Source organism: Emydura macquarii, unplaced genomic scaffold (assembly GCF_026122565.2).
Source record: "Emydura macquarii macquarii isolate MOO-44397 ecotype Brisbane River unplaced genomic scaffold, CSIRO-AGI_Emac_v2 contig_1483, whole genome shotgun sequence".
Classification (NCBI taxonomy): Eukaryota; Metazoa; Chordata; order Testudines; family Chelidae; genus Emydura; species Emydura macquarii.
Genome location: NW_027131620.1, coordinates 13,629,521 through 13,651,855, shown reverse-complemented (window position 1 = coordinate 13,651,855; position 22,335 = coordinate 13,629,521). Strand labels below are relative to the sequence as shown.

General features: G+C 40.3%; 2 protein-coding genes across 2 annotated transcripts; one reads left to right on the top strand and one right to left on the bottom strand.

The window, feature by feature from the left end:
* Positions 1-825: 825 nt before the first annotated feature.
* Positions 826-16,044, bottom strand: DPM1 (dolichyl-phosphate mannosyltransferase subunit 1, catalytic). The gene is made up of 9 exons (XM_067554235.1): positions 15,887-16,044; positions 14,338-14,437; positions 12,459-12,492; positions 10,133-10,209; positions 9,996-10,021; positions 8,332-8,427; positions 4,470-4,538; positions 4,076-4,190; positions 826-1,234 (listed from the first exon to the last, which is right to left on the bottom strand). Exons 1-9 carry the CDS (start codon positions 16,003-16,005, stop codon positions 1,130-1,132), a joined length of 741 nt encoding a protein of 246 aa, XP_067410336.1. The 5' UTR covers positions 16,006-16,044; the 3' UTR covers positions 826-1,129.
* Positions 16,045-16,190: 146 nt separating this feature from the next.
* Positions 16,191-17,874, top strand: MOCS3 (molybdenum cofactor synthesis 3). Its single transcript, XM_067554234.1, is given in 2 exon segments — positions 16,191-17,568; positions 17,571-17,874. Coding segments are annotated over 2 exon segments (1,386 nt in total). The 5' UTR covers positions 16,191-16,238; the 3' UTR covers positions 17,627-17,874.
* The last annotated feature ends 4,461 nt before the right edge of the window (positions 17,875-22,335 follow it).

Sequence of the window (22,335 nt, the reverse complement as noted above, 5' to 3'; positions counted from 1 at the left end):
TGTTCCAAATTTTCAGATCTCACTGCAAATAAAAAAGGTGCAGGTACCTGTGAGCCTAATTTGCAAACACAGTCACTACACTTGCATATGCAACTGGACAAACAAATGAACAGACAGACACCTTTCTGCTCATTTTCACAAGCAAACTGCAATAACTGTGTGCACAAGTCAGGTGCACACATTTTTGAACATTCAATTGCATAACCATCTGGAAATCTAGGCCCCATTGTCTTGCAGTTGGATCACAAATAACTGACAATACGGATCTTCAGGACAGAATGCAGACCTTCATCACCAAAACTATCTAGAGAAAAAAACATGCACTCACATTATACCTTTTAGCTTATTTTAAAGCTTTACGGTGACATGTAATATTTTTGGAGTGTAAGGTAAAAAGACCTATAACCGAATATAAAAGTAGTTACAAACATTTTATGTTTTAGGCCTCAATTCTGCAAATGAGATGTCCAGAGGTGGACCCTAGTCATTGCAGAATTTATTGGGCTTGCCTACCTTTGTGTGCATTGCAGGATCAGGGCCTTAGAGTGCGCATCAAATAAAAGTATATAAATATGGACATCATTTGTTAAGAAATATGATGTATAAACAGACAAGATATTACAAGGCAGATGGCTAAGTCAAATCCTGTCTGACTGAAATTTTCAGTATTACTCTGGAATAAAATCTAAAAAATATTTTGCCAAACAAATATAATTTATATAAACTACATCTTTCTGTATACAGTAGAATCTTGCTAATCTGCACACTTTATAATTTTCATACACGTAAGAGAAAGAGGTCTCATGACACTTTTCAACAAAAAGGTATAGCACAGAACCCAAATGTGGTCTCATTTATTAACACTTCATTATTCGTACAAAAACATATTGCATGATTTTTCATTATTATACATCGTTCATAAATACACTACTTCATTTAATTTGAAAAAAATATTCTGTGATACAATATATTTGCTTTATTATTGTTAGTTCACTTAATCACAAATATGCAATGGGTTTCCTGGCCAGTAGGCAAATCAGCAAGCTTCTATTATTGTATTTATTTTAAAAATTACATTTAACTCATGAGAATGTTGCATTTTAAATTAAAATTAATTTAGGCTAAGCTCTTATGTAGTTGCAAACAAAGTTAACAGTCCTTTTAAGAAGGACACTATTTCATTGCCTCCAAGTTTAGATTCTCCATAGACACGGTCCACAAATGATATAGGAACCTGTTGAAAAAAACCCCCCCACAAAAACAAGTTATTCTAATTAATTTAGGAATTTAATTTCATTCAGTTATATAAAGAAAACACAGCTTTAAATCTACTATTATGCATTTTATATTAAATTTAGCACCATGTATAGGCTCAGAACACAGCATATCATCATTAAAAAATTGAAACTATTACAGATTTAAATATGTAGTGTGCTAATTGTGTTAGCACAGCTACTGTGCTTTTCCACACAGTGACCAGAATATAGATTAGTTCCTCAGGTTGGTAGAGACTTAGCAACAACACCTGTAGTCTCCAAAGAAGGGTAGAATCTGCATTGGTGGTTTCTAATTTTTGTTGTTGAAGCCTCTCCGAGCAACTGATTTGTGGATGAATTCCATCTTCTGATGTCCCCAAATGATGTGCCTGGTATAGTTATGTCTGGTCTCTCCTGTTTTTTTGTCTTCTATTTTTTTTCCTTTTGTGTGCATTTGTCTTTTTTTTTTTTTTTAAATCCCTTTCTGATCCCTGTGACCAGAAGGCTACATGCTGCTTAGGGTGGATGTCTATTACGACACACGATAACAGTCTTCAACTATGTAAAAGTTTGTTGTAAAGAGAAAGGTGATAAATAGTTTTCCTTATCCACTGAAGACAGGACAAGAAGTAATGGGCTTATATTGCAACAAGGGAGATTTAGGTTAGACATTAGGAAAAACTTCCTAAAGGGTAGTTAAGCACTGGAACAAATTACCTAGGGAAGTTGTGGAATCTCCATCACTGGAGGTTTTTAAGAACAGGTTAGACAAACATCTGTCAGAGATGGTCTAGATAATACGTAGTCCTGCCTCAGTTTAGGTGACTGGACTAGATGACCTATTGAGGTTCCTTCCAGGTCTACAATTCTGTAAGAACTCTTAATATTCTAACATAAAAGCTTGTGTTAAATAAGAATACTGTAGGGCCCACATTCAACAAAATTATCTCTCCAGAAGCAAATAAAATAAAAATCTGGATCTGCACTCAACTGCCAGTTTCAATCAGAAATCAACTGGCATATGTAACAAAACACACACCACCCCCTTGTTATTGTGCCAGAACAGAGTATGTCTCATCTCTAGGCACAGCTGTCTATGCCAGAAGAGAGGGCACCACAATCGTCTGGCAGATACAGTTCTGCCTCTCACCATAAGAACAGTTAGTTGAAGAACATAAACTAAGACATCCAGCAAACTCCCCATGTATTTTCACTAAGATCCCTTTGACAACATTGACAAGCACCTCAACAGTTATATTTATATATGGGCTGGGGGGGCAGAAGGAGGGTAAATCAGTAACTCCATGCTGGAGAGTGCAGGATGCTTAAAGTGGCGTGGCATTCCATGAATAGCGAAGAGAGACCATTATCTCCTAAACTGTTGCTGGACTACACCTTCTTGTTCAAGGGTGTGTCATATTTCTAATAGTGAGGATTTACATAATGCAAAGGCTGTAACCCTTATACCACCAGAGTGTGCATTCTATGCACTGAAGTGAATTTCACATATAGTATAAAAGAGCAGCAAAATAAAACGAGAGAAGTATAGGAGATGGCATGTGCCAACTCTGCTTCAATTACACAACTGTTCTTTTTTGGGTTGGTAGATCTCAACTATCCTTTTTTTTTCAAGGCCAAGTTATGTCATATTAAACTCTGACTACTATTGAATTTTAAAATATGCACAGAACAGAAATCCTAATCTTTGTGTGTAGATTCTGCAACACACACACACACACACACAAAAATGTGCCTAATTAGACTTTGGCGTGTGCAATTACCCAATCTGCATGCACATCTATGTCCCCCAATTTTTCTGAAAATCAGGGCCTTAAAGAACTGTAATTAGATAAGCATTTCTAGGAAGAACTTATCAGAAACAACAAATATTTGTATGGTTCTAATATATATGATTTATAAGTACACATTTTAAAATGTGTCATGAGCGCCTAGAGCTAGAGGATTGATTATAATTAATTATTGTATTACCATAGTGCCTAGGAGCCTCAGCCATGGACCAACAGTGCTAGACCCTATACAAACTCAGAACATAAAACTGTCACTGCCCCAATTGAAGTATAAGACAGGAGGCAGGCAGACAGATGGGGGAAATACAAAAAAATGAGACACTGTTGGTCAGTAAGATTGGCAGTTATATCAGTGCACCAGCAGCATAACTGTTGGCAAATATTTTGTATGCATCTTGGCAAAGGAGAGTTTTAAAGAGGTTTTGAAGGATAACGAGGTAACTTTGTGGATGTTTTCAGAGAACTCCTCCCATTCATGTGAGAAACACTAAATTTTCAAATATTTTTGTAAAGTGGACAATGGAAGCTAGGAGTAAGTGCAAGGAAGATCAAGAGTTGAGATGGTTGGGCCACTGCGACAAGTGGAGGGGTTAGCAGAGGAAAGCAGAAGAGAAACTTCTGCACCTGACAGAAAAGGAGGAGAGAGAGTTACAGGGGAGGAAGGAAAGGCAAGCCAAAGGGACAGGAAGGTCACATCATATTTTGTCAATTTTTTCTTGGAAGAAATATGCAAGATCCTGCACAGAGACAAGTGGAGACAGGAGAGGAAGGTCTGAAGAATGAGTCAAAGGTGGCAAAAAAAATCAGGTAGGATTGCACGTGTGGGATTTAATTACGTTGGAGAAGTAGAGTTGCATGCATAACCCCCTTAGGCTCATTTGAGAATCCCAGCCCTCTAGCTGCAATGACACTTCCTAGGAGTTCTTGCTCGGCACTTTCTTTGCTTCTAATAGCCCATATCCACATTTACAGAATAAAATTAAAATGTGATTTTCTATGCTTTTACTGTACCTCTCCAATAGTGTATCCTAATTGTCTAGCTCGAACAATCATCTCCATCTGGAAGACGTATCCTTTAGAAACACATTTTTCCATTAGTTTCTGCAACACCTCCTTTCTGTATAACCTGCAAATTGAAATGATATTGAAACCTGTGGCGAAACTTTGGATTTCAGATACAATGATAACATGTACAGGCATTGTACTAATAGCCTACTCATGTTACTAATGTTTAAAAATAGTCACTAGAAAGTCACTAGGAGTGATGGCTCTTAAAACTCAAATCCATCTTTCTTGTACTCTAGTAGACATCATAGTCCCACTACATCTTATTGGCTAGCAATTGAGAAAATTTTAATATAACTTCATAGTTATAAAAAAGCCCCAGAACAAATGAACCACGTACCTGAAACTTCCGGTTAAGTCAGATGCACCTGGTCTCAACAATACCTGAGTTACAAAGTTGGCACCACGACTGTCAAAGAGGATATGCATGTCAGTAACCACACAAAATATAAAGTTTAGAAAGTACACACAGGGTTTCCACAAAAGAATTTACCATTATAACACAAGGGGAAAAAAAGGCAGGCTTTTATTGCTTTACATGGGGAGTTATATAGCTAAATAGGTTTTCACTGCACTAGACTGGATTAATAAATGTGGAATTTGAAGTGAAAACATTTAGATCAGTAAATTTACATTTTGCTTTTCAACTGGAAACAAATATACAGATAACTGTTCTTTAAAAAACAACGCTGTTTTAAAAAGCCGGATTTACAATTCTTTTATGTCTTTGTAGCAGAATCATCACATACAACCACACATTATACTGCACTGCAAAGCAAACTGCAATACAAAATATTTTGCATTATAATTTTAGATAGATTAGTTTTCTGCTTGGCTAATGTTCCTCTGTAAGAGGAGGAGAACAATGCCCTAGCAGACAGGACATTGAACTTAGATGTAGAAGATCTGGGTTCAACTTTTGGCTCAGGAAGATTTCCTGTGTGACTGCAGGCATGTCATTCCTCAAGTCTCACAACTGTAAAACGGGGATAATACTTCCCTGGCACACAGAGTTGTTGCGAGGATAAAAATTCATTAAATGATTGTTACAGACTTAGACAGTATGTTCATGAGGGCCATACAAGCACATAGATACTATAACTCCCTCACATCATGGAGCATGATGAGGACAGGGTCTCTGGAAGAAAGATGATGTCTACAAGGGAAGAAAAAAGGCAGAGTGATGGGAGGTGAGAAATAGGGCATTTCTAAGGCAGGTTAGCAAGTAAGAATATGTGAGTCAGAAGGAGATAAGACTAAAAACAGTCTGTGAAACCAACTAGAATTCTGCAAAACACAGCGCATGTCTTCATATATAACTCTGCAGCTCTAAGCACACTTTAGACACTAGACAATATAATATATATCCTATATATGAATGGTATCAATACATTCCCACTTCTTCCAGGCTTTTGCTCTAGTCCATAGCTTCTTAACCTGTGGTACGCATACCCCTGGGGGTACATGAGACACAGGCAGGGGGTACCCGGGGAAAAACAGAGTGAAGGGGAGGTGGGTAGCAGCAGCCCACTTCCCACCCTGTCACAAGTCCCAGCTGGGAAGCAAGAGGCAGCCCCCAGCTTCTAGGGAAGGCTGGCGGCAGCCGCCACAGTCCCGGGAAGCCAGGCTGCAGCCACCCACTTCCTGCCCAGTCCCAGCTGGGAGACAGGCGGCAGTCACCGGCTTTTGGGGAAGGTGCGCGGCAGCCGCCCGCTTTCTGCCTGGTCACAGCTCCCAGCTCTTGTGAGAGGTGGGCAGCAGCCACCTGCTTCCCACCAGGTCCCAGCTCCGAGCTGGGAGGCAGGCGGCAGCCCCCAGCTTCTGAGGGAGGCGGGCAGTAGCTCCCCACTTCCTGCCAGGTCCCAGCTCCCAGCTGGGTGCCCAGTGGCAGCCTCCTGCATCTTGTGAGCTGGGCTCACAGCTGGGTAGCAGCTACCCATGCCCTGGCTTCGAGTGGAGGGACAGCCTCTAGCACCTTGGCTTGAAGATGGGCAGCAGCAGCCAACAGCCCACATCCCTGGGTCCCAACCGGCGTGGAAGCCTCCTCTGCCTCAGCTGGGATTGGGTAGGAGTCACCCACCTCCCGAGTTGGCAGCCAGGCGGCAGCCCCCCTCCCTGGCTCAAAGCCTAGTTCCCAGAAAACTTGTCAATTTCACTGCTCTAGCTGAGCAGTGAAATTGACAACTATGATAGCTCCAGATTTCACCAGTTACCCTCTTTTCCTGTCTCTCTCTTGCCCTTCTTCCCTGTCTCTCTCTCTCTCTCACCTCTTCCTCCTCTCAAATCTATGGCAAAAAATTTGGCGTGGCACTTTACATTTCCCAGCATTGGCATGCCGCTCAAAGCTTCCTAGCTTTGGCCAACATCACCTCTGGCCCAGGTACATACTTGAGTTGCGCACCTCTGAAGTAAAGGTGGTAATCCTACCCACACTAGATCTGACATCTGTCATATCACGGCCTTATATACTCAGCCCTTCTTCAAACATATGGCTCACATTAGTCTGTAAATATAAAATCCCATGGAAAATTGAGTGTTGGGATATTTATTAAAATTTGCAGAAGTTAGGGGATACTTGCTACTTAAAAGGTTGAGAAACACTGCTCTAGTCCATCTGGTTGGGTTGGCAGGACAATTAAGATAAATAAAATATCAGAAATGGCAGGATGAGTTATCAGAAACTTATTAATAAAATAAGAAATTGATGTGAATTGTTTGAATTATATGAGAAAGCATCTCCATTTATTCTGAAATATCTAACTCTTGGTTTGGGGTTCCCATTTAGTTTTCACCTTATCCCAGTGGCTAGCAAGTAGTCCCTCTCAAAGAATGCAGCTCTTCTCTTCAGATTTAACATGGCTACAATATTACATCACTCTAAACTCTAAGTTTCCAGTCCAAGAAGGAGATAGAAAATTAAATCAGTTCCTGTGGGGTCTGACTTAAATCCAAGGGGAAAAAACATCAGCTGAAGCTTACATGAGTTATGCGTAAGCTCAAAAATGTGTCACTTTCACCAACAGAAGTTGGTCCAATAAGAGAGATTACCTCACCCACTTTGTGTCTCATAAAAAGGGTAGTTATTCCAGCCATTAAAAAAAAACAAAACCCAAAACCCCAACACACTCAACATAATAGGTCTGGTGCCAACTCCTTTTCAAAATGACACCAGGGCTTCTGGTCCCAATTTGAGGACCAGGCGAGTCAGACTTGTTTTCAGTGAACAGACCTTGGACAAATGTGAGAAGAGCAAGATTTTATATGGAAAGAAAAAATCTACCCCTGCTGATTCAGCCCTCAGTAACTACAAGTTCACCACAGAGTTGAGAGGCTGATCTCCATATTCATATGTGACTTTATAGCATTTTTATTTTGTCTTCTCTTTACAGAAAAAATATCTCTAGCTGGTTAGAATTGTATTAGACTTTCTGGCAAGATCTAAGGAATGGCTTATTTAGGTTGTTATTTATTTCTAACATGAAAGTTTATGCTAGATAAATGCTTAATAAATGACAGACAATATAATAACCAAAAAGGGAGCGAGTGGTCTGTGGGAAAGGCCAGCACAGGCTTTAAATGTAAAGGAACATTTCTATGAATTTGGAAGAAATGCAGCAATAGAAGCTAGTGCCCTATTTATGGCAAGGCCAAAAACTGTCCCAATATCATACAGTGCAGATTTACCTACAGTACCTGTTCCAACTCTGACCTAAATAGTCCAATTTCCCCAAAAAGATCACTTGGTTAAGCTCTTTCTTGATGTTTCCTTAGCCAGAAAATTTCAAGGCATACAAGTTTCTACTCTATTATTATATATGATTTTGTGATGGGATGTACTGTCTGTCTAAAGTATTTATACGTCCTTTCATCACTGTTTTATCTAACTGCCACACAATCTTTATTCTCATATCATCTTTGTGTGGTGGGGAAGTGCTATTATCCTCATTTCACAAATGGGGAACAGAGAGGCTTAAGTAACTTGCCCAAGGTCACATATAAAGTCTGTAGTGGAGCTGTATATTCCTTCCTACTCATTTGAGATCTAGTCCAGGTCCCACAGAACTGCAATTTGGACTCTGAGGGGGAGTGCCAGAGATGAAAGGCATGATGATTTATTTATTAAGGGTGCTTTTCTTTGAAATTCTTGAAAATATTTGAGCAGCAATTTTCTTACCTGCAAATATACAGGTAAAACTACTAACCTGATTATTTTTCTTTTCAAATCCCAGCCGTACACACCTCCATTTCCTTTATACCGCGTTCCAGACACAATGTCAAAGTTGCCTTCTTTTTGCTTTCTTCAGAAATACAATTTATTTCAAACATGAAAAGTCATTAGTTTAAAGCAAGTTTACATTTTACAGACCTTCAAAGTGGGATAGAAGTTGGCATGAAGACGATGATTATGTTGGTTATAAGCACTATACATTTATATACCTTTTAAAACTACTCTCGTCACATTCTTATAAAGCAGGACTATTTCAGAGCATCTTGTGATGCTTTTTACCATCTATTTCATAGAACTTCAAAGACTGCTTCATGAATAACTTATCTAGACCTACTTATTTTAAAAAGGCAAAAGAAAAATTAGGCTTCAATGTAAATGAAGAATTTTAAAAATATATACATTAAAATAATAACACAGACTGACAACAAGGAAATTAAAAGATAAGTCTGATGCTATCCTTTGCCCTTCACACTGTGTCTAGCTCTACTGCAAAATATTATATAAAATCCATTATTTGAGATCCTCTGCATTACATACCAGAAAGAGGAAATAGACAAGAGTGCCAACCTTAACTTTGAAGGTACTTGTTCTTGATTATTTTTATACAACCTTAAAGGTTAAGAAAAAATCCTTCATAATTAGTGATAGTATCTATTTTGTAACTGGGTACTTCAACTTTTAAGAGAGATCATTGACTCACTCTGGAAAGCAAAACAAAACTTTTGTTCAGGGACTATTCTTGTAAAATAAAATCTAGTTTTAATCTTTAAATTTTTGACTGATCAATTAACTATACATATATCCTCTACCCTCAAAATAAAAAATATCTAGCTATCTCACAAAACAAAGTCTAGTTCTACTCTGAAAAGTGATTAATAACTGCATTGTAGAGTTTCATGGTTACTGTTTATCAGTGACTCCATATCAAATATCCTCAGTTTGCAAGTAAAAGATGTTTTTTCTAACTAGAAGCTCTGTAAAAATCAACCTAGGATCTCTCCTTCTTGTACATCATCACTTGGAAACAAAATTCTATCTCGATTACACCTATGCAACCCCATTGCCTTTCACTAGTTTGCAAAGGTGTAACTTATACATTTGCTGATGATGCACTAGCAGGAATAGAATCCAACTCTGTCTCTTCACTATCCTATCTCCTGCAGGAAAAACAGGAATCAAAAGCAGTAAAAAACTTCAGTCATTCAACTCAGCATCTCTAATGCTAACTGCACACATGAAGCAGAACTGTGGAGTAAGAAGATACCATTTTTACTTAGATACTTTTTAAAGTAGAACCAGTTAAAGGAGAAAGATAAGTGCGTAGTCACACATTTTTTCTTCCTTTAAGAACACATTCTTTTAGTCCTTAACCAAACAAAACTTCCACTGAAGCCAATGGGAGTTTTGCTGGAGTTAAGGATCAGTGTCTGCAGTATTGGTACTTTAGAAATATTTGGGCTTTAGTAGATCCACCCAAATCCTTGCCCTGACTATGCTTCTTGTGACAGTTGGTGCTAAGCCTGGAAACAGCTTTTTTACTGCAGTGAGGTAGCCATACAGTAGTGGAAGATATTCAAATGTTAACATGCAACTTCAACAGCTTAAAAGTTATACTCCAAACAGAAAAATGGCACCCACCTGATGAACTCAGGAATAAATTTTGGCTGAAAACAGGCAGAGGGAAAAGAAGAAAAAGAAAGTCAGTAAAAGTTAATTAAAACACTTAAAAAAAAGAAAAGAAAAGAAAAAAGACACCACACAAGATATAAACTTACATGATGCGAGAGGTCAGCATCCATAATAATAATGAAATTCCCTGTGGCATGCTGCATTCCATGAATATAAGCAGTGCCTGATGAAGACATCATAGAAGTAATTGCCTCACTTTCTTAACATGTACACAGGACTCTAACCAGATTCAATCTTTCTATAAAGTCTCAAAATTATATTACAAAAGTGGATTAAGTAAATGTTCCTGAGGTTTTTAAAAAGATAAAAAAAATCATCTTAATGTTAGAAGATTGATGTTGCTCCAATAATTTCAGTACTAGATTCCAAAAGCATAAAACTTTGCAAGACAAATTCTACTGCAGTAGAAATGACCAGAAAAACATGACTTGGTAAATGGATAGCCAATGCAGGTAAAATGTAAAATACTCAAAAATAGACTTAAGCACCTAACTCACTGATCCTTAAGGTATTTCTTATTAATTTCTACTTTGTTCCATCAATCAACATTTATGAAAATGCCCCATCTGATGCCTAATCTAAAGATCTTTCCTTCAATTTAAATTTGTTTCATTTAACACATTACATGTATCGGTTCTTATCTATAAAGTTTTTCCTCAAAAAGGCCACTTCTGATCTCAGTTATGCTGTTTTAAGTCTACAGTATTTCCAGTAAAACTACAATGGCATAATTGAAATCAAAATCTATCACATGCTCTTCATTACCTCAATTTAACTTTGCTGTCCTCCTAGAAATTTTCCAAAACTTAGATGTCATTTTTTAAAAAGCATGCATCCAGATGTGGGCCTTGTTATTCATATCAAGCATTTACACAGGGAATTCAACTTCTAGTTAATGAACAGCTTATCTCTTGTCTCGTTCCCATGATGTTTGCAAAATTACAAGCCAGGAATGTTACTGATCCATGCAGTGTATATAATTAGTAAATAAAGTTATTACAGAATAGACATGGTGCATTAAAAACCTTGAGCCAAAGCCAAACCAATTTGAACAAATATAGGACTTTGTTCTATGAAACATGGAACAGAGGATCACAGCCAAGATCAGGATAAAAATTAGGTAGAAAATAAAAAGATATGAGGCCCTAAGAAGCCTAAGTATCTAAATGAGAAATGCAATCTGATATATAAAGGTGAATCTAAATACAGACAATTCAGTATCAGACTTAGAACTTTGTTTTCCTTTTAGGTGCTGGCGCATACCATAGTTAAACATTTCCTGTGGGATGAGTGGATTAACTGCACAATATTCAATAAACAGGACACCTGAAATACTTTATCAGCTTGTGGGAGGTATCAAGTGATTCAGTAAGAGGCAAATACTGATTTTCAATAAGTCAAGCAGGTAAGCTGTGTTCCATTGCTTTTTCCATTTCAATTATTGGAGGTGAAGAAGTCTGTCATGAGGCATAAATCCTAATAGACTAACCTTCCCCCAGTATGTTTTGTGATAATTTTCTTATTCCAAGTGTAAACATTTATCAACAAACTCTTTGTTTTTGCTTTTTTAAAAAGTAACAATGAAAAACAGACATGGTCTGCATATTCCTTGCGTAGTAGTAGTGAGTCAACAGTGGAGCTACAGAAGGTCCAATCTTGCACCATTTAAATCCACAGCAATCTTGAATTGATTACAGTGGTTCAGGACTGGCATTAAAATTAGGGTTACATCCTGGTATGTGATAAGCAACTGTTGTAACACGCTTAAAAGTCTTCCAACTCACACTGAAGTTAATAGGGGAGGATGGTGCTCAACATCGTGCAGGACTGGACCCTTCAGGGAAAGGTATGATTTGAATGACAGCTGTATCAAGACGCCCTAATAAACTGAACCCAGCCATATTGAGCACTGTACAAACACATAGTAGGAAAAAGTCCCTGTTCTGAAGACCTTAACAAATTAAGGCCCCAATCCTGCAATTTGCTGCACATGGGTAGACTGTTACACTTGTGCAGAGTCCTAATAACTTCACTGAGTCAGTGGGGTACCATGTAAGCACAGGAGTCTGCCTATGTACAAGTGGCATCTTGTCTAAATTTTCACCCCGACTGTGTAACAAGTAGGTGGATCATGGGATGAAGGATGAGCATAGTAACCGTGTTTTTTGCTACTATGTTGACTGTCTATGATTTGCAGGTTTGAGGTTGTGGGGAACTAGTTGTAAGTTCACTACAGATAATGTGTGTGGCTTTTTAATCACTGCGCATTTATTTGCTTATAATAACTTGATGAAAACATATATTTCTGTCTGAGGGTTCCACTATGAGTCCTATGGAATGTTAAAACTAAAAACCAAACAAAACAGATAGCTGGAAGTTTTACTCTAAACCAGCAGTTTATTGAGTACTTACCCAATCCCAGCTTTTTTGCTCTGGGCCTTAGAAGCTACAAGATATTGAGGGAAAAATTAGGCCATATATTAGTAAAGTTATATTAGTTGGGACTACAGTTTCTCTCACTTTCAGTGGCATCCCACTATTACATAGCTCAAGATACTGAACCAATATTGAAGGAGCCATCCTTTTTCTTTAAAAATCTAGATATTACAGAGAATCAAATTCATCTAAAGAAAGACAGGTTTAACAGAAACATATTAACTGGATATATAAACTAGATTAAAAGCCAACCTATTTTAAATTTTACTGAAGAACTGCTATGTAAGGAAGTCATTCCAGTTTTTCAAGCCTTCCCTCCCCCAGTACCCACTGTTGGAAATACCCTTTTACAAAGCTGAACACATAATTTTCTCTCTACCAATTTCGTTGGATGACAAACATTAAGAGGTAGTATCTGAGCAGATTCTTGGAGTGACTTAAGATAGTCAGTACTGAATATACACTTTTACACACATGTAATTCAGCTGAATAGTCAATTACATTACTGAAGTTCATCAATAAGATTTTATTTGGATTACCTACACTCTTGATTCACCACTGAACATTCTCAGCTCCCATAGAAGTCACAGGGAGCTCAGCACCTCAGGTCTAGGTTCCTAGGCCTATGTTCCAAGGCCAAGATTTTAAAAAAAGGAGTCTAATGTTAGACACTCAAGTCAATATTTAGATTCTTGTCTGATTTTCAAGAATGCTGGGCACTCAAAATTCCCACTGACATTAACAAGAGTTGGTGAGTGCTCATTGAAAAGGGTCAACCAAATATGGTCTTTGGAGCCACATTTGTACTGATGCTCTCTTATTTTCCTTGAAGTTAGATCAGGATAAGCAGATGCTGTTGCCTGCATAGAGTTCCACTGAATTACATGGGGTTCTACACTGTTGCAAGGATCAGCTCACATGGATCCAACTGCAGGATCTGGGGCTTTAGAGACAAGTAGAGACTTACATGTCTTATACAAAGTAGCAATAGAAAATTTAACAAAATATTGCAATATATACACTTCTCCTTACACAATCTTCAAAAAGGTTATTTTAACTCACAAATACAATCTTAAACTTCAGTCCCAGAAAATGAAACTTAAAACTGCCAATTAATGGACCCAGGAGGTGGGGGAAAGTGGGAGATAAAACATACTACATTGTTTTTTGCTCAGAAAACAATGAAACTGAACTTCTAGTTCTCAGACCTTTCAGTGCTTTTATCACTGAAATAAAGCATCTTTAAAAATAAGCAAAGTCTGAATGAATTAAAATGATATTTATACCTCACCATATATACTTGACATAATATTGTATTTCAAGCTGTTGTTCTATATTAATACAGATAAGAGAAAGCATTAACAATCCTGCTAGAAGGGGGTTCTTCTAAGCAAATATATTAATTAATATGAATTATGGAGATTAGACTAACATACATTTGCCTAGTTGCTCACACCTACAGCCAAAGAAAGTGAAATTCAGCTTTATCTACTCCTCATCTTTCCTTTTAAATATCCACAGACCAAGCACAATCATCATCATCTCTTTGACTGGAATGAGGTATGTGCACAAAGTACTAAAAACATTTTGTAAACATTAATTCATGGGGCCTCACAATATTCCCTGTGAGGCTGCTATTATTACTATCATCAGGATTTTATCATTATTATTTCTATCAGTCTTACACTTCTGTCATTTTGTAGGGTAAACTGGGGCACAAAAGTTAAACAGCTTGCCCAGGCATGTCAAGAAAGCCCAGTCTTGCACCCAGATGCCCCAACTCTAGTCCCCTCATTCTAGCTACTTCCCTATCCAACTAAAAATAAAAACAAAGAAAAAAAGTCATACCACTCACAATTTTATCTGAACCATATATCTTTTCCAGCTGTTCAGCAACTTCCCGTGTCCCATCTGGGCTTCCATCATCTATGACTATAATTTCAAAGTGGTTTCCACTGAAACAACAATTATTTTGAAACGAACATGTAAGAAGCCAGTTTCAGTAGCCGTGTTGTTTTAAAAGGCTTGAAACAGGAGAACAAAATGCAGAGTGGTCCATTAACAGAAATACAAAAAGTTGCAGTTTTTAGAGACATGTTTTAATGTACTCCTGTTTCACTCACATTTTAATCTACTGTTGCTTCACAGCAAATTGCAACAGTACCAGCCTGTTCATCATTTTACTACTAGATTAATTTCTAGTTCCAAGACTGAGACTCTGGATATTGGTCATTGGTCTCTTAGTTTAGTATTTTTTCCTTACAGACGTGCAGGAGTGATTACAAATGCCAGACTAGTACTCTGTTTACAGTAATTTTGTTTCCCTAAATAATCACAGTGAAAAATAGCACTCTTCACTGTTAGAGGAGAGGCAGATTAGCTACTGTACTTTCCTCTGCTAACAGAAAGATTTTAGACATTTTCACACCATGGATGACTTTATTATCCCTCTAGGCTGTTGCTAGTACTTTATAAATTCTTACGGACATGGCCCAACTAGTCATATGCATATTTATGGTCAGATTTTAAAAAATCTGCAGGGGAGAATAACTGTGCAAAAACCAAAGAGCTCACAAAATCAGGTTCAAGAGTTTAACGCTTGATTGTAAGCTTCTTGGGACAGGCACCGTAGTTTTGTTGCCTAACACAATGGGGGCCTGGTCCGCGAAGAGTCACTACCACACCACACCCAAGCGGGATGAAGTCTGGCTGGAGGGGTTATTAAAGCGATGGGAGTGCCAGTGTCCAGGGAGGTTCCGCTCACACTGCAGCAGTGACACTCCTGACGGCCAGAGCTTGTGGGGAGCTGCAACGGCAGCCGACGCGCGGCGAACCGGGGCTCCGCAGTTCAGCTGTACAGGGATGTAGTGCCAAAAAGTCTGTCCGGCAGAGTTTGTGACCTGTCTGTTTCTGGCACAGAAGATGCCCCGTGTCGAAATCTGTGACCCCCCCCCCCCCCACACACACATAGTTTCTGTCTCGTCTCTGTTTCTGGCGCAGAGGATGCCCGATGTCATACCCCCCTCCCCCTGACTTTGCTCCTCAGCCCCTCTCCTACTCCCCCCCGCCAGTAAAATGCTGTCCCCTGATCAGAGCCTGCCCATCCCTGCCTCCAATTTGCCCCCTTTTAGCCCCTCTAAAGAGCGGGCAACGGAGTCTGACTCCGAGTAAGGGCAGCGGCCGCAGCAAACGTTACTGAGCACGCTCAGTTCCTGTGTGCATGATCAGTGCAGCCTGAATCACAAAATCTGTCCGGTCTCAGGTTTTGGCATTACACCCGGCGAGCTCCCTGAGGCCGGGACCCCGACGCTGGGCAGCGCCCACTCCCCAGCCCAGCCCAGCCCCGGACGGGGCCCAGAAGAGCCAGGCACAGGCGGGCGGAGGAAGCGGGGGCCCCCTGGTACCTCTCTTGGAAGCTCCGCACCAGCAGCCAGACGATGAGCGGTAGGTTCTCGCGCTCGTTGTAAGTGGGTAGCAGCACCGAGTACTTATCCCGGGCCCGGCTGCGGCTGGTCGCGGCCATGGCAGGGTCAGAAACCCACCCGGAACTAAGGGAGCGGTTACTACACTCGGGGGGATAAGGCAGCCAATGAGCACCACCTCCCCCGGCGCGTGGCACCGACGTAGGCGGCATGGGTTGGCTCTCGCCGGACCTGTTAGGGTGTGGGGCCGGAAGCGGAATGGAGACGGCCCCTACCCCTACCCCTACCCCTACCTCGCGCCGGCTGTTCTGACTTGCACGCTCTCTCCCCCGCCATGGCTCTGAGCGAGGCGGCCCGGCTGCGGGCCGAGATCGGCCGGAGAGAGCAGGAGCTGCGCGCCCTGCGGGGGCAGTTGGCCGGCGTCCTGGCGAGAGAGGCCGAGGGCGCTGAGGAGCCGGGGGCGGGGCCGGAGCCGGAGCTGCCGCCCTTGCAGGCCAGGGCCTCTCTCAGCCCGGCGGAGATCCTGCGCTACAGTCGGCAGCTGGTGCTTCCCGAGCTGGGGGTGCGAGGGCAGCTGCGCCTCTCCGGCTGCGCCGTGCTGGTGGTGGGCTGCGGCGGGCTGGGCTGCCCCCTGGCTCAGTATTTGGCGGCCGCCGGCATCGGCCGCTTGGGGCTGCTGGATCACGACTTGGTGGAGATGAGTAACCTGCACCGGCAGGTGCTGCACGGGGAGGCTGGGGAAGGGCTGCCCAAGGTCCTGTCTGCAGCCGCCGCCCTGCGGGAGCTGAACTCCACAGTGCAATACGTGCCCTACCACATGGTCCTGAGCCCCGGTACTGCCCTGGAGCTCGTCCAGCAGTACGACGTGGTGGCCGACTGCTCAGACAACGTCCCCACCAGGTATCTGGTCAGCGATGCATGCGTCCTGGCTGGGAAGCCGCTTGTGTCAGCCAGTGCTCTCCGGCTGGAGGGGCAACTGGTTGTGTACAACTACCAAGGGGGACCCTGCTACCGCTGTCTCTTCCCAAAGCCTCCTTCACCAGAGACGGTGACCAACTGTGCAGATGGAGGAGTCCTGGGCATCGTGCCAGGTATCATGGGGTGCATCCAGGCGTTGGAAGTGCTGAAGATAGCGTCAGGTATAGGTTCTACCTTCAGCCAGTTCATGCTGATGTTCGATGCCCTCGAAGGCAAATTTCGCAACATCAGGTTAAGACCCAAGAAACCAGACTGTGCCATTTGTGGTGACAATCCAGCTATGACCAGCCTACAGGATTATGAAGCATTTTGTGGTTCATCAGCAACAGACAAGTGTAGAACTTTATGCCTACTGCCAAGTGAAGAAAGGATATCTGTAGAGGAATACAAAAAACTATTGGATGAGCAAGTCCCTCATATACTGATAGATGTTCGTCCACAGGTAGAAGTGGACATTTGTTACCTTGTACACTCTATCCATATTCCTTTAAGTAAACTAGAAGAAAAAAATGAAGAATGTTTGAAATTTTTAGGAAAGAGAATATGTGAAGAAAAGCAAAGAACTAATGGCAAAACAGCTTTCCCAGTGTATGTTGTTTGCAAACTAGGAAATGACTCCCAGAAGGCTGTGCGAGTTTTACAGGAGTTACCTGACAAAGAACTTGGCTCTATATTGACTAAGGATATCAGGGGGGGCTTATGGCTTGGGCTAACAAAATTGATCCATTGTTTCCCCAGTACTAACATTCTAAATATCAGAATAGAAATGATCATAAAAGTATGCAGCTAAGTGGTCTACAGTCATATCTGCTCTGTTGAATAACTACTATGGTGCATGCACAAAATGAGGAGATGATACCACATAGTTATAAATTAAGTGCTTTCCATGTTAACTTCTATACATTCTGTATATGTTTGAAATTCATTTCTCTTTGTTAACATCCAAAGTTTTTGTATAAGAGAAATAATACACTTTTTTTTTGGTTTTTAAATAGTGGAAGTTTGGTCTAGTGACTTGAACATGGATGTGGGAACTAAGAACTCCTGAGTTACAATTCTGGTCTTGACAGTGACTCACTTGTTGCACTTACATTGAAAATCTTTACCAATTCATCTATTGTTGGTCTAGCAATGTTTCAGCTCCCTTGATACTAACAATAGTGAAAGCTTTAAGAGTGCAGTGGTAATAATTGCACTAGCACGTCCACCATTGATAACATCCAGGGTGTGCATCAGTGTTAGATCAGTGGGATGATACCAAGCAGGAAGGGGTTGCAAGCATGTCAGAGAACAGAATTAGAATTCAAAATGATCTTGATATATTGGAGAATTGATCTGAAATCAACAAGATGAAATTCAATAAAGACAAGTTCAAAGTACTACACTTCAGAAGGAAAAATCAAATGTATCCATACAAAAGAAGAAATAACTGCCTAGATTGCAGAAACATATGTGCGGTTATAGTGGAGCACAAATTGAATGAGTCAATAGTGTGATGCTTTTGCAAAAAATGCAAATGTCATTCTAGGGTGTATTAACAGGAATGTCTCATATGTAGACATGGGAGGTAACTGTTCTGCTGTACTCTTTGGCCTGGTCTACACTGGTGGCTTAATTAGAATTAAAGTCCCTTAATTTGAATTAATTACTCCCGCGTCTACACTTGCGCATTGTTAATTCGAATTAAGGAGCCTTTAAAATCGAATTAATAAAACCACCTCTGCAAGTGGATTAGCGCCTGAAGTGCATCAGTTAATTCGCATTAGTGTGAGTGTGGACGCAATGGGACTTAATTCGAATTAATTGGCCTCCAGACTGTGTCCCATGATGCCCCATTTCAGTACCCTCTCCCAAAGCAGCCCCGGGAAGACTTCATTTCCTGTGGTGAATGGGTTTAAAATCCAAGCTGCGATCACCTTCCCCCCCACCCCACACACAACAAGCCCTTTGCAGTTTGTCTCTTTAAGGGTTTGAAAGATTTCACCGCCCTCCTGGTGAATGCTTTTAAATGCCAGCAATGAGAGGAAATTCTTTGCTACATTGTTTCAGTGGCCAATCATGGAAATTGATACTTTCTTAAGAGTTTATTCACAGTGCTACATGTGGATACATTATATCATGCTTTCCATCAGTGAAATGGAAACATTTGTATCACTGTATTAATATACTAACTGACTCTGTTGTTATTTATCTTACATTCTACAGACACCTGTAGAATCAAAACCAAAGGCAAGCAATATACAGGGCGTGGTAGGGGGAGCATAAAAGGCATACAGGTGCGGGGGTTCGTTTGATGAAGGGAAAAATCAAAGGCAAGCAATATACAGGGGTTGGTGGGGGGAGCATAAAAGGCAAACAGCATACAGTTCTAAAGTAATCCAGGATAAGCTGTGATGTATTTGTCATGGTCAAAATGAGAGCATAGTTCAGCTGGCTCCATGTGCCTGCAGCAATGGCGATCGGGGGAGTAAAAAAACAGCATGAAAATCCTTTCCTGTTTGTTTGGGGGTGGGGGAAGAGGGTGGGGGAAGCAGCGCTGCATCCTGGGATGATGACACTCGTCACAACAGCCTCTATGGTTAGTTGCACTGTGGGATAGCTTCCCGCATTGCACTGCTTTCTAATTCGAATTAAGGCTGGCCAGTGTGGACGCAAGAAACCAGCACAAACACTGTAGTGTGGACAGTCTGCAGCGCTTTCTATAAATCGCTTTCTGTAATTTGAATTAAGGTAATTTGAATTAGTGCTGCAGTGTAGACATAGCCTTTGATGGTGAGGCCTCGGCTAGAGTATGATGTCCAGTTTGGGTTTTAAACTTTTAAGAATGCTGGACACATTGGAGAGAGTCCAGAGGAGAGCAACAAAAATAAGATGTTTAGAAAACATTACATATGAGGCAAGGTTGAAAGAACTGGGAATATTTAGTCTAGAGAGAAGAGAAGGCTGAGGGGGAACATAAGTCTTCAAATATGTAAAAGATTGTTATAAAGAGGATGGTGCTTAGTGTCCACTTGAGATAGAATAAGAAATAATTGGTTTAATTTGCAACAAGGCGGGTTTAGGTTGGATGTTAAGAAAAGCTTTCTATAAGGATAGTTAAGCACTGGAACAGGTTACCTTGGGAGGCTGTGGAATCCCTGTCCTTGGAAGTTTTGGAGAACAGGTTAGCCAAAACACCTGTCAGGAATGGTCTAAGTATACTTAATCCTGCTTCCGTGTAGGGTGGGATATGCTAGATGACCTCTTGATGTCCCTTCTAGCGCTACATTTCTATGGTTCTATGGAAAGTTTCACTGTTGTAGGCCACTTTAGACAAGTAACTTAATTTTTTTTTTTTTTTTTTTACTTTTTCACATTCATAATATTGCCTCTCACTTGCTGCCGTTTCTACTGCTGTCTGAAAATGAAAAGTGTGATATCAGTGTTGAGTTTTATGAAAGACAGATGACCACTATACCAGGACAGAGACAGTAGAGCTACCACTATTACAGTAACAAAACCACAGAGGATCACTTCCTTGTTCAGAATCTGTAGCTGAAATGCAGCCATATATAAAGCTAAACTGTAGGTCTCATGATATTTCTATAGTACCAACTATGTATGATCCTTTGTAGACTATTTTGGAAGCAGCTTTTAAAAAAACAAAATAAGGCAATTAAATTGAATAATAGAATACAATATTCTTTAAAAAAAAAAATTACACACAGTTGACCAGAATCAGTCACATATATGCATGATTATTTGACTTGAGTGGCAGTTGTGGTAAGTGTGTGTGGTTTTTCAAAATTTGGGTAAAGGATGTGTACAAATATAAAAAGGCTTGTACACTGATTTAAAAATATTAAGCACTAGAGAAGTCCTATATATCGGAGGGTTTGCTCAATTTAGTTTATATGGCGTTCTTTACTGTATTCAGATTTCATTAATAAATTTGATGATGGCTGTTATTGCATCTATTTGTATTTGCCATTGGGGGTATACCTTGAAACTCCCATGGGCAGCACTGGGCTTATATCTCTGGCCAGGGAAGAAGAATGGAGTATAATGAAGGGTAAGCATTAAAAAGACACAAACTCTAGTCCAGAAATGGTGCCCAACAAAGAGCTTGGTAGAAGATGTAAGGAAAGCACTCTAGTGAAAGCTGGAAAGCACTTTCACAAATTGATAGTGCAGGATAAAGAGGGGATAGGACATGAAACACCCTTTCCAAGTCTAGGAACTCATTTATTAACACTGAAAATCTCAATAATCTGTCAGCGGTAGCAGTAGATTGTATGTTCCCTAGAGTGCTGAAGAACTTTAATTGACATGGACAAAAATGTGTGTGTCTAAATAGCTGTTTCTGCCTAACAGAGAGAAAGAAATAACCAACTCTAATAGTGAAGCAGTCTGAACCCTCTTCACTTGCACATAGTAATTATTTTTAAAAGATTTTAATTAAGGTGTGGATTTTCTGTACATTCTGAGGAGAAAAAAAGTCTACCTATCATGACTAATCTTTACACTGCACAGGAGGAAAAAAAGAGTAGTACCAATAGTAGCAACAAAAATGATTAAAGGTCTAGAAAACATGACCTATGAGGCAAGACTGAAAGAACTGGGTTTGTTTAGCATAGAGAAGACTGAGAGGGGACATGATAACAGCTTTCAAGTATATAAAAGGTTGTTACAAGGAGGAGGGAGAAAAATTGTTCTTAACCTCTGAGGACAGGACAAGAAGCAATTGGCTTAAGCTGCAGCAAGGGAGGTTTAGGTTGGACATTAGGAAAATCTTCCTGTCAGGGTGGTTAATCACTGGAATAAATTGCCTAAGGAGGCTGTGGAATCTCCATCAATGGAGATTTTTAAGAGCAGATTAGACAAACACCTGCCATGGATGGTCTAGATTTTACTTAGTCCTGTCATGAGTGCAGGGGACTGGACTAGATGACCTCTTGAGGTCCCTTCCAGCCCTATGATTCAATATAATAGTTGAAAAGGCATAATTTAATAGCACAAATTGGAGTACACCCATACACTACCTACTTTATTATAACATGACCTACGTCCTAGCAGTACAAATCTGTATAATCTTTTGTGAAGGAAATGGTTTAATGAATGTATAAATATAGGCCCAAATACCTTTCAATTTAGAGTGCAATGAAAACATCTAAAACCAAGATTTCTCAATAGGAATTAGTGATTTTTGAGTTTTCACCATGAGATATATTAATGGTGTTTGATTTTTCAGAGGCTGGTGGGATTCCTGAAAAATCAGGTCCCTGTGGGGTGTCCGTTGTTGGGAATCTGAAAACAGAGAAACCCCAAATCATTAGTCACCTTTGAAAAATCTTGATCTAGATGTTTCTCCAGCTACTGTAATAGCAAGAAGGAAAGCATAATCCAAACACAAATGTAGAAGAAGATGAGAAGGATAGAGCTTCTTCAGTACTCAGGGTACCTCTGTATAACAA